The sequence below is a fragment of the Notolepis coatsorum genome (genome assembly GCF_963971535.1).
Source record: "Notolepis coatsorum genome assembly, chromosome: 15".
Lineage (NCBI taxonomy): Eukaryota > Metazoa > Chordata > Actinopteri > Aulopiformes > Paralepididae > Notolepis > Notolepis coatsorum.
In genome coordinates, this window is record NC_140179.1 from 14,918,026 (window position 1) to 14,932,782 (window position 14,757).

The 14,757-nt window shown below is 44.4% G+C and overlaps 1 protein-coding gene across 1 annotated transcript in view; it reads left to right on the forward strand.

Moving 5' to 3' along the window:
* Positions 1–572: 572 nt before the first annotated feature.
* LOC311241685 (meprin A subunit alpha-like) overlaps positions 573–14,757 on the forward strand; it is a gene marked incomplete at both ends in the record, with an annotated part of 73,668 nt that continues 59,483 nt past the window's right edge. The window contains 4 exons of the mRNA XM_084330562.1: positions 573–636; positions 726–905; positions 7,311–7,367; positions 7,495–7,535. Coding sequence (XP_084186688.1) covers positions 573–636; positions 726–905; positions 7,311–7,367; positions 7,495–7,535 — 342 coding nt within the window. The remainder of the gene's footprint in view (positions 637–725; positions 906–7,310; positions 7,368–7,494; positions 7,536–14,757) is intronic.

Consider the following 14,757-nt stretch of genomic DNA (forward strand, 5'->3'; position numbering starts at 1 on the left):
GGCTAGAATTTGTAACACATAATGTAGGTGTAGCCCTTATTTGTTTAGATCATTCTCCCTGTTATAAATACACCCCCATAGGTATAACAGTGTTTTATCTGTAACGTTGCAGTTCAGACATCAAGAATGGCTTGCAAGAATGGTATACTTGGCTGAATGTGTTTTTAAAGCAATACATTACAAGACTCAAGAATGTATTTACAACTAGTTTAATCTCCCTATGTTATATATTCATATCCTCGGCACTGGGATGACACATTGCTGCCCCATGGTAAGTACGAATTAACGAATACAAGTCTATTTTAAAAGAGTTAAGTCCTATTCATTGTATGCAGATGTTTCTAACATTGTGCCTTTTTTTTCTTTCTTTCTAAAAGCAGGAGAGGCCTTTCAGACGGGACTTGAAACTTTTCGCTGGTTAGATGATATTGCATACGGTAAGTTTTTAATACCTAGAAAATATGATTTCTGAGTTAATATAATGTCTGAAGATTTTGACAATGTATTTTTCTTAAAAAATAATCCCCTAAACATACATTTATCTTAAAACTCTTACAGATGGAGGTGCATTGATGGATTATAGTGACGTTACCGATGTAAATATCCAGGGACAGATTGAGGACTTTGACAAATGTGGTAAGTGTATAACCATACTCATGTTAATTAATTGTATCATGACTCATTAAAAGGCTAATTATGACATTCTTTTATTCGTTTCTACACAGCTCGGGACTTTGAAAATGACTGGGACCCCGCGACGATTTCCGAGTTGGATCTCATCGATAAACAAGCCATTGAAAATATACTAAAGGCTCTACACCCTGAATCGTCCGTCATCCAACAAGATTTTAATGACGACTGGGGAGTTGATATATTAAGCCAGATTGATTGTTTTGACAAGACAGGTACGTGCAAAACGAGCCTAGTACTAGATCATAAATACATATGTTCTACCTCATCATAATGATAATTGTGACCTCTTTTATTCGTTTCTACACAGCTAGTGTCACAGACGACGATTGGAATCCGGAAATACTTGATGAATTAATTGATCAACAAGCCATCGATGATCTCCTCGCCCGCCACAAACCGGAGGCCTTCGTTCAGCATCACCCCCGACTATAGACATTCATGTTATGAGTGGGCGTGCTACCCTGTAGCAAGATGGCCACCGTGTGACAACATCGGCCAGCAGCTTTGGTGAGTCATCTATATATATCTATGGCTGCAGCCGCTCAGACCTATAGTTTGAGACATAGATATATAGACACGCCAGTCTCATGACCCTCGTTTTTCCGCTAGTTTTTATGACATTATTTTTTGAAATTATTTCAAAATGTTCAATTTGACAAATTAGTCTCTTTTTCAAGATGCACATCACAATCCAAGAAGGAAGATCTTTGTCTGCATTGCCTGCTCCAAGTCGGGTAGACTCAGGAACAGCTTCTCTCCCTCAACTGTCATCTCTCTGAACTCTGTGCCACGTTGACAGCCCCCCACTATATGAGTCACATCTGTGTTTTTCTTTGAAACTAGTTAACGTTCCACCGTTAACATGAAAAGTACATTCCATTAACTCATTATTTCAACATGCCAGTTATACTAAAATCATCACTTTAATTCTGATATTTAAAATATTTAGACTAGCTATCTTGTTGGCTACAGTAGGGCTAAAGCAGAACAGATTGCAAATTGCCATATAACATATTTATTGATCCCCTTGGGGACATTCGTTATCATAGCAGGAGGGGAGGTACAGGTAGTATAATACATACCGGTCACAACTATATTACAGTGGAGAAGTACAAATTTAATAAAAAGGCAGTGTAAACAATATACAATATAATTTACAATGTACATGCGCATAATTGGCAACAATGTGTGAGATGAGGGTATGTATGCCCTCTGTTATTTTGCCCATGACTGAAATGAAGCTACGCCCTACCAAAAGCTGTAAAGGAATGTGAATCACTACCCACTTTCAAAAACACTCAAAGAACACCTATGGGAGCTATTCGAAACTGGCCCCTGTAAATGTCCTAACTCAACCCCCTCCAATGTACAGTAAATGACCAAGTATGGCTTTGTCAATATTACAATGTACAGTGTACAGTGTCCCCACCCCACCTACCCAACCTCCAATGTACAGTTTCTATGTCAAATGTATATACTATACTCTCTTTTCTGGACTCTTTTTGTGTCACAAACAGTACTGTATTTGCAAATCTGGTATGTCATAAATGTATAGATGTAGCAGTACTGTATCTGTATGTCGTGTGTGTCATATGTTATGATGAATTGAAAATGGGGGACCCTGGTGTAAACAAGACGAAAGTTTCTCTGGTCTGCATTGATTGATTGATTGATTGAAAACTTTATTAACAGATTGCAGAATGGGTACAGTACAGTACAGCTCAATACATACAATTGTTAAGGGGATGCAGACCAGAGAAAGACTTTCGTCTTGTTTACATCAATCCCCCATTTTCAATTCATCATAACATATATACAGATAGACAGTACTGCTACATCTATACATTTATGACATATCAGATTTGCAAATACAGTACTGTTTGTGATACAAAAAGAGTCCAGAAAAGAGAGTACATTTGACGTAGGAACTGTACATTGGAGCGTAGGTGGGTGGGGGGGGGGACTGTACATTGGAGGTGGTTGGGTGGGTGGGGGGGGGGGGAGGGGGGGGGGGGGGCACTGTACAACTGTACAAGCAAAACTGTACATTGGAATATTGACAAAACCATACTTGGTAATTTACTGTACATTGGGTTGGGTTAGGACATTTACAGGGGCCAGTTTCGAATTGCAGTCTCCCGTAGGTGTTCTTTGAGAGTGTTTTTGAAAGTGGGTAGTGATTTACATTCCTTTACAGCTTTGGGTAGGGTGTTCCACATTGATGTGGCATAATTGCGAAACGTGTTTAGTCCCTTGTTTGAGCCGAATCTGGGTTTAACATGATTTGTGGAGCTCCCTCTGGTGTTGTGATCGTGGTATTCACTGACCTTTGGGAAGTATTTTGACATGTACATGGGCTCACTGTGAGGGGGGGGGGATAGGGTACCGTTTACCTCCACCATCTGTTCTCTCCCCTCCAGGTAGGATTGCATTCAGCTCACTGATAGACTATCAAAACCAATTGCTTTTAGCTTGTCAAACAGAATGGTGTGATTGACAGTATCGAAGGCCTTTTTTAGGTCCAGCATGACCATGCCGCAGTATTTGCCCGCGTCCAGTGGTGCAGTCGTAATATGGGAACTGCCCAAACGCCACGTGCACGCGCGTTCCAGCGCACGCGCATACATGTTCCCTCGGTTGCGCGCAGAACAGATGATTATTATGCATAACAATGTTTTAAATGTAATTGTAGTTATAATTTCTTTAATTGAATTAACTTAAACTAGAAAAGTAAATACAAACTAAATTAACAATGTAACTTAGAGTTAGTTTACAGAAGGACAGTTTCCTTCAGACTGAAGCACAACTTAGGGGGCTTTCACACTCAGCCTTTTGTATCGAATCACCGTCCCGGAGCACGGGGGGAGTGTTCTTACTCACCCCTTTTGGGGTGCGAAACGGCGCTGAATCGTTTCACCCCGCGCTGAACGGGATCAGCTGGCAGAGGTGGTCTCAGGGTCGGCCCCGGGAGAACGGGGGGTGTGGCTTTGCGAGCTTGTACCTTTTCACGGGCGTGGCGCCTGGTGCTGACATACCGTCATAAATTTTGTTTGCCATTGCTATGTCTATACATTGTTCGAATGCATTTATTTCTATTAGACCAGTGGTGCCCAACCAGTCGGCCGTGGTCAACCAGTAGATCTCTCAAAACGCTCAAAAGCGGACTCTACAACACCATCCATTCGTGATAAAATGGGGTGGGTTATATTGACAAGGCTTGACAACAGAGGTTCAAATATAACTTCATATTTATTGGCAATTTGTTAATTTTATATCAACATCCAGAGTCCGCAGTCGTGTTAAGACATTCCCGTTTACATTTTCGGTCGACCAGTAGATCAATGACATTCAATATAATCGATGCGAGCAATGTTACTAGTAAAAGGTTATAAAGCTAACTAGCGGTAGCCGTTAGCTTAGCGTTATTGTTAACGCTGCAAAACGATCAAAAGCGGACTCTACAACAGAGTTCCATTCGTGAGAAAAGGGGGGTGGGTTATATTGACAAGGCTTGACAACAGAGGTTCAAATATAACTTCATATTTATTAGTTATTTGTTTCTTTATATCAACATCCATTCTCCAGTCTCCGTGTTAACACTTCCTGTGTTTACATTTCGAGCGTGACATCATCGACTACGGCAAGCTTACAAGCTCAAAACGCAAACCGTAAACAAAACCCAGAGCGCACCCAGACTGAAGTGTGTACACAAACTAGAGGGGGGAGAGGGGGGGGGGAGTTCGGATCAGATCTCGGAACGGGCAGAACGGAACGAAATAGAAACGAATAGAGTGAGTGAGAAAGGGCCCTCATCCTTCCAGTCGGGACCACAGATCAAGCAACCCCCCACCAGGGCTTGTATTTTGGTTTGGCTCTTCTCGTTGTTATGCTATCGGTATCCTATTATTATGCAAAGTCTAGGTGATAAGTGCCGGCCGGGTACTTGCCGCACGGCGCGACGAGTCCAGTGACAATTGTGAAAGCATTTTTGTGTGCGCGCGTGCACATCCGATTGCGCGCACTTCTGCCTCAGTGACCTACTACAACGGTGTGTAACCGTGTGTGTGCACCACTGCATCGCTGCCCGCGTCCACCTCTTGTTTGATGTGGTCGTTTGAATAGAGAAGGCATGTGTCATCCCCTTAACAATTGTATGTATTGAGCTGTACTGTACTGTACCCATTCTGCAATCTGTTAATAAAGTTTTCAATCAATCAATCAATTCAGTAAGTAGTTGGACAAAGTAGCATTTTGGCGGAATAAACCTTTAAAACTAGGTAGTTCAAGTTGGTGAAAGTCACCCACTTCGCTAGATGGCACTGTCGCGAAAACGACGGTCTTAAAACTGGAGGTCTCCGCGGCTGCAGTCATAGATCGCGGCGTGGCCAGGAATTGATTGATTGAAAACGTTATTAACAGATTGCAGAATGGGTACAATACAGTAAAATACTTCCCCAACCCTAACCCTAACCTCTATGGTTGAGGGCCTATGTTGCTTTGTTACAGAAAGGATTACCAGCCCTGGCTGACTGTCACTCTAACCTTAACCTCTCTTAGATGAGGGCCTAAACCTAACCCTTAAGTGAGAGTATGGGTACCGTCTCAAAATCGTACTCAAGTAAAAGTCTGAGTATCTGGCTAAAAACAGACTTGAGTAAAAGTACAAAAAGTTTCTACTTTTAAATGTACTTAAGTACTAAAAAGTCAAAACTTCTTTTCTGACTGTCTATTCTTCTGATAGCAGGTGTTTAATCAAAGATCCCCGCTTTCTAGTCTTGCACAAGGACCAATCAGCATGGGTAGGGGCGGGTTCATTTTCCATTGATGGGGATTTGATTGGCTGTTTTTAAATAAAGTGCGGCTGCAGGATTAATAACGTTAACGTTAGTTCGGCCAGAGAAACAAATATATATACTAATTAAAATGGTTGGACCTGCGAGATTTGTACTTTGTAGGTCTGCATTTTAAATGTAAGGAGTAAAAAGTATGTTTTTTTTCTCTGAAATGTAATTGAGTAAAGGTACAAGTATACAAACCTAATAGGCGGCTGGGTGGCGCAGCAGACTAAGCGCAACGCAAGAGACACTGGTATCGAATCCGGCTGTCAGCGTTGCCTCCGACTTGGCCGGCCGTCATACTGGCTCAATTGGCAGAGTCAGCGGGAGGGAAGCCGGTGAGTGGTAATCTGGTCGTTGTAAACAGCGACTCCTACAGGTCGGTCAGGGCGCCTGCACAGCGAGGAAGGAAGATGGTGAGGGTAGTGTGACCTCCCACGCGTTACACTTCACCAATGAGAGTCCGCGCTGGCAGGTGAAAAGATGCTGCTGGCTGTCTCCTATGTCTCGGAGGAAGCATCTGATAGACTTCAGGGCTCCCTAGACTGACCATGCGAGCAACAACCAGGAAGGGAAGGGGGGAATTGGCATAATGACTAAATTGGGATGGGAGAAAATACAGAAAAAACAGGAGGAGAAAAAGTGGATAAAAAGAAAAGTATACAAACCTAATAATACTCTAGTAAAGTACAAATCCCCCAAAACAGTACTTAAGTATTGTAACAAAGTACAATTACTCAAGTACTTTATACCCCTGGTCTTATGTAAGCATGCATATTAGCAGAACAAATACTCATTAACTGGTGGTGGTGGAAACAACACCTGGCCATATAATATTGGGGATCGACCAAAGGTAGGCATATTCCTGAGAACAGGGAGTTTCATGACAGCGATAAGGTATATTGTATTAAAGTGTGCACAGAGAATATGTAACATGAGCTATTAAAGGTAGAAGTCCACTTCTCCCCAGAGAGAGGTACTTAAGCTGCTGTTAATAAGCACAGTAGTATCAAATCCCCACCCATCTACATCACAATGACGAGGAGCCTGCTGCTTCTCTCCTTGGTGGGATGGCTGGCTCTCTCCACTGGAGTCACAGTAAGTCTGTTGTTTATATACTGCTATATGACCGCCTGTCTTGGCTACTTTCTACGGCGACTGACTGTTTTCCCCCGATTCACTCTACCTGTCACCTGTCTGCCAATTATGAAAATAGGGAGATTTATTTCCTATTTGGACCAATTTCTTTCTATTGGGAAGATTCCAAATCCTGTTAAAATGGAACTCAGATTTAAGGGAGACTTGTGTCAGAGTGTTGGCAGCTACTGTATGTTGTCTTTGAGAATACTGTATACACTGTAAAAACTGAGCATCAACTATCAGCTAATTTTATTCAACTAAAACTGTGTAAAAATGCAATTCATAAATGGTTCAAATTCATTGAATTCAGCTCAATTCGATTTCAAACGGCATATAGTCTTTTTTTATTATGTAAAGGTTATTAAATATTAATTAACACCAATCGTTGCATTTTCTCTATGCACTGAAAATAAATGCATTCAATTTGGAGAATGTAATGTCATATTTTTCCGGTCATAATTTACAGATTAGCCGCCAGTCAAGGGAGAAATGTGAGAACACATATTTTTCTTCAACACTATGAATTCTGCTATTTGTTGATCAAATGTTTGAGTTGGAGAATAATAGGATAACAAACAGCGTTGAATACATGGTACGACATAATTTTTTTTTTTTTATTGTATGTATAATCTGTCTTTGCAGCCTTTGTCATTGATGCAGACAAGTTGATAAGAACAGACATCCCCTTTGTCAACTATGGTAAATACAACCACCTAAAAGACTACTGCATGAATAGAAAATACATTTCATCAGACATTATTTTATCTATTAAGTAAAAATAAATGTTAAATAAATGTTACACCCACTTTCATCTTTCCACTTCCAGGCCTGAAGACACCGGTTGTTGAAGGAGACATGCTTCTGCCTGTAAGTCATGTTGAAGTGCATGGTGGGAAACTGCTGGGGAAACATCTGGCTGTACAGTCAAAGATTTATTATCGCTACACCAACTATATCATAGCATTGGGTATCTATTTACATTTACATTTAGTCATTTAGCTGAACGCTTTTATCCAAAGCGACTTACAAGTTCTGTACGACAAGTCAGCAGGAAGGGGGTACAACTCTTACAGCTGAGTAACAATGTTCATCAAACAGTGCTGGAACTTGGGTGCTGCAGCATTGAGCGCATACTTAGTAGTAAAGACATTAGTATAGTAGGAAGAGTGCATGATAGTATAAAAGACAGTACGAAGGTTAGTGTTTTTAGATAGTTTGAGAGATATCGCACGGATTCACACACACACACACACACACACACACACACACACACACACACACACACACACACACACACACACACACACACACACACACACACACACACACACACACACACACACACACACACACACACACACACACACACACACACGCTACTGAAAGCATAGCGTCAACATATCAATAATATATAATTTTTTATGAAATAGCACCACATTATTGTATTGTATCACATCCCACTGTAATTTGTACTGGAAAACTAAATACCATCAAATACTGTTATACTCTGTAGAATACTGTAGTACTAGGGGGCGACAGTGGTCGGGAGGTAGAGCAGTCATCTGGTAATCCGGAGGTTCCTGGTTCGATTCCCGCTCCTCCCGGGCAGCGTGTCGAAGTGTCCTTGAGCAAGATACTTAGCCCCTAATTGCTCCCAATGAGCAGGTTGGCGCCTTGCATGATGGCCTCCGCCGTCGGTGTGTGAATTCATTCAAACCTTTATTTTAACTTGAACGACATTGAGGTTTCCCTCATTTACAATGACGACGAGTTTACACACACATGAGCAACACAATGAAAATATAAAAAAATATAAAAAGAATAGAAGAAACTAAAAACAATTGCAATTTGACAAACAGAGATTTAACACCAGATGTTTAAAAGCAGAAGCAGATGGGAGGACCTCTAACTTTAGGGTTTGTTGAATGTGTGAGTGAATGGAATGTGATGAACAAAATTGTAAAGCGCTTTGGATAAAAGCGCTATATATTAAAATGCAGCCATATTTAAATGCAGCCATATTTAAATACTGTTATACCATCAAGACTCTGCAGAAGACTGTAGTACTATTATGATATTTAAATACTGTTATACCATCAATACTCAACAGAATACTGTAGCACTATTATGATATTTAAACACTGTTATACCATCAATACTCAACAGAATACTGTAGCACTATTATGATATTTAAACACTGTTATACCATCAATACTCAACAGAATACTGTAGCACTAGTATGATATTTAAATACTGTTATACCATCAATACTCAACAGAATACTGTAGTACTAGTATGATATTTAAATACTGTTATACCATCAATACTCAACAGAATACTGTAGCACTATTATGATATTTAAACACTGTTATACCATCAATACTCAACAGAATACTGTAGCACTAGTATGATATAGAAGACTGTAGTACTAGTATGATATTTAAATACTGTTATACCATCAAGACTCTGTAGAAGACTGTAGTACTAGTATGACATTTAAATACTGTTATACATCAATACTCAACAGAATACTGTAGTACTAGTATGATATTTAAATACTGTTATACCATCAAGACTCTGTAGAATACTGTATTACTAGTATGATATTTAAATACTGTTATACCATCAAGACTCAACAGAATACTGTAGCACTATTATGATATTTAAACACTGTTATACCATCAAGACTCTGTAGAATACTGTAGCACTATTATGATATTTAAACACTGTTATACCATCAAGACTCTGTAGAATACTGTAGCACTATTATGATATTTAAACACTGTTATACCATCAAGACTCAACAGAATACTGTAGCACTAGTGTAACTGAGGGGTACAATTCCCTGACTGTATTGTTAGATATGATACTTACTACCACTACCTCTTGTACTTTAGACTCTGGCCACCCAGTACTAGGCATAAATAATTATGGTAAACACTCCCACGTAGATGAAACGATCCAACACAAATGTACCAAGTCGAAAGTCTGCGTTTAATAATAATTAATACATAGCAAAAGGTATGTAGAGCAATCACTTAATTACATTTATGATTTGAAATAGGATGCACTTTTATGGCAAATGAGTATTCGTTGGTATATCAATAGAGAACGTCCAATCTCTGGTGGCGCAGGCGGTAAATATACAACCTGGAATATTTAAGGAATAATAGCAATGATACTTTAATGATTATAGAACTGGATACACTAGGGGGGAATTCCGGTCGCTTGTAAGACAACTGGAGAAGGGGGGGGGGGGGTAGAGTCTGGCTGTATCCGTCTGGCCGAGGGTATCCTGGGAGAACCCACGGTTGTGCGGCTCGGTGCCTCAGCGATCCTCGATCCACAGATGAAAGCAGTTGGACTCTCTGTGGGCCGGCTTCCTCCGGTCCACGATGGAGAGACGTGAAGCGACCTCGTCGTGTAGAGCGTCTCCTCACCTGTCGTCCTCTCCGGGGGGGGGGTTTCCAACACACGGCAGTGTTGGTCTTTATCCATAGAATAATCACTGTATACAAAGCATAATCCGTGCCTGGGAAGGCGGGCTGTCGTCGGTAGAATAATCCGGTATGCAGGTCCACTCGCTCGTCGGCTCTGGGGCTCCTCGGGTGCAGCCTCACATGGGGTCGGCCACCCTGGATAAGCAGCCAGTTCTACCCGAAACGATGGGGGGTACTGACTACGATAGTATTCTCACCGCACGAAGCACTACATATGAATAGACTATTATTAGCTTAATAGACTACGTCCAACTCGACGATATAGTGCCAAATATGACTATTCAAATATTAATATACACGATGTCTCAATACCGATGGTAGGCCGAACTTGGCCTTACTCCCACACGTGGCGTCGCGGGGAGGCTTTACGTCTGTCACTCTATTGGAGGGTAAGAAACTGGACTAAAAAGGAAGTCCTACTTTAGTAGCGCAGTATATATACGCACTATGAACAAATAGTACCATTAGTGGTGCGGTAGCCAGATTCCTACGCGGAACTAGGACTTGTTCGTACATGTTGAGCGGTACGTTTGAACTGGGTCTGGGGGGTATGGCAGCCTGGCACCAAGGTCTCGACCAATAGTAGAATGGAGACTATTATGGGATGTTCAGTAGGCTAGAATGGATATTCAATGCATATTGTACAAGGAATATACAAGGGATATCAGGGAATATTAGAGAATATACAAATACAATTAAATATATATATATAAATAAATATATATATTCGGTTTAATCTGGCCCTTCACAACAGCCACCCCCTGATTGGTCCCAGACCTAATCAGTTAAGCAGAGACAGATTAATCGCGTTGTCTATTTACACATAAGGGTTTGCTGTAGGGGTCAGTCAACTTCACAAAGTCATAGGGTTATAGGGTCATGGTCATCATCGATTGTGTCTGGGAGTCGGGGCAGTTCTATGAGCCTCGCCACGGGACGGGTGTAAGTGCGACCCTGGACAAGCACTTCAGCTGCTCGGACCTTGCCGTCGGCACCGGTGATCACTTTGCTTACGCGGCCGGCCGGCCACATAGCTCTGGGCAGTGATTGATCAATAATCATGACGACTGTTCCTTCTGTCAAATTGTCTCTCTCCTTTACCCACTTCTGGCGGGTCTGTAGAGACGGTAGGTAGTGCAGTAGGAATGTCCTTTGTTGTGCACTCTCTATGGTAGTGCAATCATCTATGTTGGGGTCTGCGGAGATAACAGTGCTCAATCCACAGAACATAGGTTTCTTATTCTCAGCCTCCTCTTGACTGGCTTCCCTCGGGATAGGCGTGGGCCATTCTCCTTCCGGGAGCTTTAGGAATGCTGGGCCGTCACTGTAGACATTGCGACGGGTGAGGTCATCTAGGGGCATTCCCCGGGTGATGACGTCAGCTGGGTTCTGTTTTGTATCAACGTAGCGCCACTCTGTTTCTCCGGTTAACTCTTCGGTTAAGTCTTGAATCTCGGTGACTCTGACTCCCACGAAGACTTTGTACTTGCATGAGTCCGATTTGATCCAGGCGAGTACTGTCGTGGAATCTGACCACAGGATTGTTCTAGACACCGGTATGGTGAGCTCACGTTGGATGAGCGTGGCTAGGTGCGCTCCGGCTAGGGCTGCGCAGAGCTCTAGACGTGGGATAGATTGTTGCTTGCGTGGGGCTATTCTCGAGCGGGCGAGGACAAATGCTGTGTAGATCTCTCCTCCCTCTTCTTGGGCCCGCAAGTAGGCTACTGATCCGTATGCGACCTCTGAGGCGTCACTGAAGACGTGTAAGTCCATTTTACATGCCTCTGGCCTCACCGTGGGTGGGAAGTAGCTTCGGCGCATATTAACGCCTGGGAGTGAGTGGAGCTCCATCTCCCACTCTCTCCAGGTGGATGCAAGGTGTGCGGGAATGGGGTCGTCCCAGCCCTGGTCCTTGTCCCACAATGCTCGTACAATCATTTTTGCCCTGGTGGTGTACGGTAGAATACATCCTAGCGGGTCATATTGTCGGGCGAGTGTTGTGTACACACTCCGTCTGGTGGTCGGCGCCGCCGCCGGCCTTCCCTGCTCCGTAGTCAGGGGCTTGTGTCTGTAGTGAAGCGAATCTGTTTTGAATCGCCACACCAATCCCAGGGTCATCTCCTGGGCTTCTCCCGGGATTGTAGCCATCCAGGTCTCGCTGCTGGCTGCCTTGTCCTCGGAGGAGAGGCTGCGCAGTACTTGCGGATCGCTGCTGGCCCACTGCCTGAGATCAAAGCCGCCTTTGATCAATGAGGCGCAGAGTTTAATCAGGAGAGCCTCGGCTTCTTCCTGGGTTGAAAGGCTTTGTAGACAGTTGTCTACGTAGAAGCTGTTCTTTACGCTGTGTCGGACCTCTTCGTCCGCTGCTGGGTCCTCTGCTACATGTTTCTGTAGTGCAAATGTAGCACAGCAGGGGCTGCACGTCGTTCCGAAGGGGAGGACTTCCCATTGGTAGATGGCTGGGTGCTCATCTCCTGGCTTCTCTCTCCATAGGAACCGTAACAGGGGCTTGTCCTCCTCTACTAATCTCACCTGCAGGAACATTCCTTTAATGTCCCCGCTGATGGCCACCTTTTCCTGGCGGAAGCGGAGTAGAACGCCGAGTAGGGAGGGGCCGAGTGTGGGACCGGGCAGTAACTCTTTATTCAGATTTTGGGATCCGATCTGGTAGCTGCAGTTAAATACTATGCGGTCTTTACCGTTGTGATGGACCTTGTGGTGAGGCACGTACCACGATTCAGTGGTCTGGTCAGCCTCTTTAATGTCCATCTTTGTGACGTGTCCCGCTGTGATGAGCTTCTCAATCTCAGCGCGGTATACACTCTCTTGGGCGGGGTTCTTGGCTAAGCGCCGCTCCGGGTTCAGCAGGTACCGTTCTGTGGCGTCTGTCTTGGCGTGGAAAGTAGGCATTCCTTCTCGCCGCAGGAGTGGCGTGGCGTATCTCAACACGCCGTTGACCGGGACTCTCTTGGTCCCTGTCTCGAGGAGGTGAATGGCGTAAATGTCATCTTTAGAGCGAATGTCTTTCTTTCCGTTCTTAAAGGGCATTTGTTCCAAGGTCCATAGCCGCTCTACGTGTTGCAGGAGTGCGGTTTCTCCCTCTGTGACTCGGGAGTGGAGACATCTAGTGGCTGTACTTCGGTTGAGAGATTTGGCGAGCGGGCCTTGGAGAGTCCATCCCAAACGGGTCTCGACTGCTGCAGGACAGCCTCGGGGTCCGGTATGAACCCGGTCTATCGGGACAATGAGGTCTGCATGGTCGGAGCCTATCAACAGGGTCGGCATAGCATTGTCTATGAGCGGGATCGGTAACTTGCGCAGATGTGCATATTTCTCCATCAGCTTGGCGACGGGGTATGTGTACCGCGACAGTCCTATTTCTTGGCTGGTGAAAGCGTCTGTAATCTGGTACCGTCGCTCAGGCTGGCCGCTTGCTGCGATAGAGAATGAGACATTCTCGCCCTTTATCGTCTTCAAATCTCGTCTTATTGTCCGAATTGTCATTTGGGTTTCGCTTCCCCGCAGCCCTAGCTGGGCCGCAGCGGAGGCGAGCAGAAGGGTCTTCTCTGACCCGTCATCGAGGACGGCGTAAGTGTCCAGGACTTTATTCTGGTAGCTTAGTGTCACACGCACTACTTTTAGGAGTACTCGGGCTCCACTGCTGCTGGCGGGATCGATGTACATGACGCTCGCTTTGCTGCTGGATGGTGCGGGTGAAGGGCGCCGTCTGTTACTGTCGTGAAGTATGTCCAGATGGGCTCCATCGCACTTGGTGCACCTTTTCTTTAAGCGGCATTCGGCTGCCATGTGTGAGCGCGCACAGCGAAAACAGCGCTTGTTGGACTTTATCCATTGACTTGCTTCCTCCGCGTTCAGCTTGGGGAAGGAGTCACATTGCGCTAGCCAGTGTTCTTTCTCACAGTAGGGACACACTATCTTCCACTTCTCCGTTCTGGAGGGGGTACTGTGGCTCCTGCTGCTCGGTACTGACTCCGATTGGTGCATCACAGTCACCGATCTTCTTCCATCATTTAGTCGTCTGGTTCCTTCTCTGGAGCCAGGGGTGCTCCGTCCGAATGTATCTAGCCGTAGGCTGCTGACTTCTCTCGCCAGGAAGTCTGCTAGATCGAGGAGGTTCGGTTCGGGGCCATTCGGGTCTCGGTGGTCTCTCTGCCGCCTAAAACGCTCCTGTCGAGCGGGCGGCAGCTTCTCCAAGATCCTTTCCACATTTGAGTTGGCGTAAAGTTCATGCCTCCCCTTCTCTCTCTGCGCTCCCAACATCCCTACCAGGGACTGCACTCTGATGGACAGGTCGTCCAGTGCTCGATTGTCTATTGCTGGGGGTAAGCGGTCGATGTGTCGGATCTCCTGGATCACGTAATCCCATATGCGCCCATACCTCTGGTCCAATGCTACCAGCGCTGCTGTGTATGGGGTGGTGGAAGTCGCGTAGGCGAGCGCTATATTATGTGCGCGGGGTACCTTTAAGTGCTTCAGTAGGATGGCGTATTTATGGCATTCATCCAATACATCCACCAACATGGTCTCCAGACACATGCGGATTTCTGTATACTGGGCCCGGTTCTCTT